Genomic DNA, 4,963 nt, shown 5'->3' with positions numbered 1-4,963 from the left:
CCACTTGTACGGATTGTTTCATCAATTGGTACTCTTGTCGGAACCTTTACCTTCTTGTGGCTGTGGCTTTGTCACTATTGGCATGCTTCTTGATTCGGATCATTTGTCATCTTGACTCTGGATTTTTAGTCCGTCTTAAGAATGAAAGTTGTCCATTTTAAGTATGAACTAGAAAGCCATTTTTAATATGGTTCTTGGTTCTCCTGATTATTGTGCATCGACCCTTCTTGATATAGGGCATCGACCCTTCTTGATACCTGCTTGTGCTTGGTGTGATGGCATGATGTATATATTGGGTGAGCCTTGTTATTGAATATATTGGAAAATGGTGCTATGAGCGTTCTTGACATTTGGATATTTAAATATCAAACTTGATACTCTTTATATATTGTTTACTTGATTTGTTTGTTATGTTTCAACTGTACTGCCTATGACTTGAGAAAGTTAGCTTGGTGAATCTGGGGGCTCCGAACCTATAGTTTTTACACCACTAAGCTATATGCTTCGCGATAGTTGTTTATATCGTAGGGAATGATCGAGAGGAGGCATGAAGCTGGCCATTGGAGATGGAGATTTTGAGAGCCTAAAGGAAGATCACATTTGCATATAGGCATCTATATTTTGTATAAATCTTGGGACTTATACATGATCTATGTGTTGTATATTTACATGAAATTTTGAGGGCTAATTTGATCATGTCACCGTGGGTTGTAATATAAGTCTTGTAATATATTAAATTTACCACTTGTTTTGAATGGTTGTGTGAAGCATGAACCACCTAATTTGGGTACTCAAAAGTTAGTAATATTCTTTTTATATCATTTTTGCAGCATGAGGATAATATATGCATAAAAATCTCTTGAGTTATTGGCTTATATTATTTTGGAAGGGTTTTTCCACCATAAGTTAAAATTTTGCGCAATATCAATTTGACATCAAATAAATGTTTAAATGGGCAGGATGCACATCCTTAACTATTTCTTTACAAACCTAATCCCTCTACTAAATTATAATCAATATGTCCATAGTTAATCTCTTTTAAATGTCGCAAGTATTTAATTAGATTTCTTGTTTAAGTGGTAGTATCCTTTCGAAAGGGTTGCTACAAGTGTTGGTATTAGTGCGTAGGTTTGTGGTTCTAGGACTTTTGTTGTGAATTACTTGTATACTTGATCGCTTTCGAAAAATGTTCTACATAGAGTATTTGTTCACTTACATGGTTTATAATATTTTTATCGCATGGAGAGTGAATATGCATCAAGTACATGTACCTAATGCAATGTGATCTTTCTTTTTGAAGGAATTAAGTTATGGCATTTTCTTCTGACTGACCTATGGAAGCTGCTCGTGAAGGGTTGGGTACCTCTGTTTCCCAACCTCATGCACTGGAAGAGGTTGGAGAACATTTCTCGAATTAATATGTTCCCCACACTAGTGGGTCTGATGTGGGAAACCAACCGGGTGTAAAAGCTGGCCCACATCCTCACATTAGTCGTGGTACTCAAGCCATGAATCATCCTTTTCAACAAATAGTTGAATTCTTCCACCACATTGTTGAGTCAATGCATGATACCAACGAGATTAACTTTGAGAAAATGAGGAAAATGGGTTGAGTGGAGTTTGAAGGTATTGTTGATCCCACAGATGCTGAACAATGGCTGGAGCGCATGGAGAGGGTATTTGAGCCGTTGGAGTGTTCAGATGTTGCCAAATTTAAGTATTCTATTTCACTATTACAAAGGGATGCTTATGATTGGTGGGTAAGTATTTCGAATTCCAAGGTAAAACCTCTTGTTCTTACTTGGGATGACTTTCTTAAGGAATTTCGTATGAAGTATGTCCCACCTGCTTATTGTGATGCAAAGAAAAAGGAGTTTTTGAATCTAAGGCAATGATGCATGTCTATTACTGAGTACAAATAGAAGTTTCTAAGGCTCTCTCGTTATGCTGGAGGTATTATTAAAGAGGAAAAAGACAAGTGCAGGAAATTTGAAGATGGTTTAAATGATTCCATTAGAAATAATGTGGCGATCCTGCAACATGAGAACTTTTGTAAGTTAGTGTCTACTTCTTTTACTTGGGAATGACTTAATAAAGAAGAAGCTAGTAGAAATGAAAACAAATTCTTAAAGCCTAGACCAGATTTTGGAGGTCAATCCAAAAAGGGAAGGTTTGATGATTCTAAGGCTAGTAGTGATAATAGGCCACTTCAACAAAGGCAAAACAAATCAGAATTTTCTACAGCTAGCACTCCAAATTATGGCCAAGGCAAGCCTTGCGTTCCTACTTGTCCACAATGTGGAAAGAATCATTATGGTACTTGTAGGAGATCTTCTGGTGTATGTTTCAATTGTGGGAGATTTGATCATAAAGTGAAGGATTGTCCTTATCCTAAAAATGCTCCTTCCTTGAGAAATGAAGGCTCAGTTCATAAGACTTCTAGTAATCCTCCTCAAACTAATAGAGGTGCAAGACCTAAAAACACCCAAGCAGTAGGTGCAAGTGGAGCTAATAAAGCTAGTGGACCAAGGGCTACTACACGCATTTATGCTATGTGGAAGAGGGATGATCAAGATGGACAAGATGTGGTTTTCGATAAATTTACTTATTTGGCTTATGTGTGTTTACACTATTTGATCATGGTTCTACACATTCCTATCTTTGTTCATTACTTGTTCTTCCTGAAAACGTGAAATCTATGAGACTTAATTATGATGTGCTGGTTGAAAGTCCTTTGGGTTATCAAGTTGTGTGTAATCGAGTTTACCAAGATTGTCCATTCGTGATTCAAAACATAGTCTTCCCTGCTGATTTGATTGAAATGCCCTTTAAGGATTTTGATGTTATTATCGGGATGGATTGACTTTATTAATATCATGCAGTGGTAGACTGTAGGTCGAAGCATGTGACTTTTAAAGATTATATATTTGCACACATCATTGTACAAGGTGAAAGAACATTGACATCTAGTATTATTTCTGCGGCCTTGGCAAGAAAGTTGATGCGTCAAGGTTGTTGGGCATACCTTGCTCACATAGTTAATACACAGTTTAAGAGACCTTGTATCAAGGACATACCTGTTGTATGTGATTTCCCAGAAGTCTTCCCCAAAAATCTTCCTAGATTGCCCTCGGAAAAAGAGGTTGAATTTCCAATTGAGCTTATTCCTGGATGTACCCCTATTTCTATCACTCCTTATAGAATGGCTCCAGCAGAAATAAAAGAATTGAAATCTTAATTGTAAGAACTTCTTGAGAAAGGTTTTATTCGACCTAGTGTTTCTCGTTGGGGAGCCCCTGCTTTATTCGTAAAGAAGAAATATGGCACTCTTAGGCTTTGTATTGACTACAGACAATTGAACCGAATAACAATCAAGAACAAATATCCACTACTAAGGATCGATGATTTGTTTGACCAATGAAGGGTGCTAAAGTATTCTCAAAGATTGTTTTAAGGTCTAGATATCACCAACTGCGTGTTAGAGAGAAAGATGTCCCTAAAACTGCTTTTAGAACTCGGTATGGTCATTATGAATTTTTGGTGATGCCATTCAGATTGACAAATGCTCCTGCGGTATTCATGGATCTAATGAATCGAGTATTCAAGCCTTATCTTGATCAGTTTGTAGTTGTCTTTATAGATGATATTTTAACATTTTCCAAATGTAGTGAAGACCATGATAAACACCTTCAGATTGTTTTGAAAATTTTGAAGGAGAAAGAACTTTATACTAAATTTCCAAGTGAGAATTTTGGCTTGATGAAGTAGCTTTTCTAGGACATGTTGTATCAACCGAAGGCATGAAAGTGGATCCTAGTAAGACACAAGAAGTTGTTGAATGGAGAACTCCCAAAAGTCAAACTGAGGTAAGAAGTTTCTTGAGCTTAGCAGGATACTACAGAAGATTTGTGAAAAGTTTTTCCATTATCGCCTCCCCTTTGACTAAGCTCTTGCAGAAGGAAGTAAAGTTCATCTGGGATGACAAATGCCAAGGGAGCTTCGAAACACTCAAATCCTTGTTGACTCAAGTGCCTATACTTACTCTACCAATTGAAGGGAAAGAGTATGTAGTATACCATGATGCTTCTCACAATGGTCTAGGATGCATTTTGATGCAAGAAGGGAAGGTAATTTCTTATGCCTCTCGGAAATTAAAGCCGCATGAATTGAATTATCCTACTCATGATCTTGAACTTGCTGCTATATTGTTTGCTTTAAAAATATGGCGGCATTATTTGTATGGAGAGAAATGTCATATATTTACTGATCACAAGAGCGTAAATACTTGGGTACTCAGAGGGAGCTAAACCTAAGACAACGTAGATGGCTTGAACTCATCAAGGATTATGACTGCACGATTGATTATCATCCAGGTAAAGCTAATGTTGTTGCAGATGCCTTAAGTCGAAAATCCTTCGCAAGCATTTGTTTGAGTCCTTTGCCCCTGCTCCTTGAGTTAAGAGCCATAAATGTTTGTTTTACACTTGATTCAAATGGTTCAGTTATTGCTAATTTGCAAGTAAAGCCAATATTACTTGAAAAGGTAAAAGAAGAACAAAAGTTAGATGAGAAACTTGTAAAATTGACCAGAGAAGTTCAAAATGGGGAAAACCTTGATTTTACAGTAACGGAGAATGGTGGCTTATTTTATCAAAATAGGTTATGTGTCCCTTGTGATGACAAATTAAGGAGAGAAATATTAAATGAAGCACATACTTCACCATATGTAATGCATCCTGAAGGTACAAAGATGTACCAGACCATCAAAGAACATTATTGGTGGAATGGTATGAAGAGAGACATTGTGGAGTTCATTTCCAAATGTTTGGTTTGTCAACAAGTAAAGGCAGAGCATCAAGTCCCAGTTGGTTTACTACAACCCTTGTCGATGTCGGGATGGAAATGGGAGAGAATAACTATGGACTATGTTTCTGGAATTCCTCGCACTCAAAGGAATCATGAT

The 4,963-nt window shown here is 37.0% G+C and overlaps 1 protein-coding gene across 1 annotated transcript; it reads left to right on the top strand.

The window, feature by feature from the left end:
• The first annotated feature begins 1,654 nt into the window (after positions 1 to 1,654).
• Positions 1,655 to 2,693, top strand: LOC125858959 (uncharacterized). The gene is made up of 2 exons (XM_049538716.1): positions 1,655 to 1,676; positions 2,098 to 2,693. The coding sequence occupies exons 1-2, from the start codon at positions 1,655 to 1,657 to the stop codon at positions 2,691 to 2,693; spliced, it is 618 nt and encodes a 205-aa protein (XP_049394673.1).
• The last annotated feature ends 2,270 nt before the right edge of the window (positions 2,694 to 4,963 follow it).

Source organism: Solanum stenotomum, chromosome 3, assembly GCF_019186545.1.
Source record: "Solanum stenotomum isolate F172 chromosome 3, ASM1918654v1, whole genome shotgun sequence".
Lineage (NCBI taxonomy): Eukaryota > Viridiplantae > Streptophyta > Magnoliopsida > Solanales > Solanaceae > Solanum > Solanum stenotomum.
Note: the sequence above shows the minus strand (reverse complement) of the source record. Positions and strands in the feature narration are given on the sequence as shown.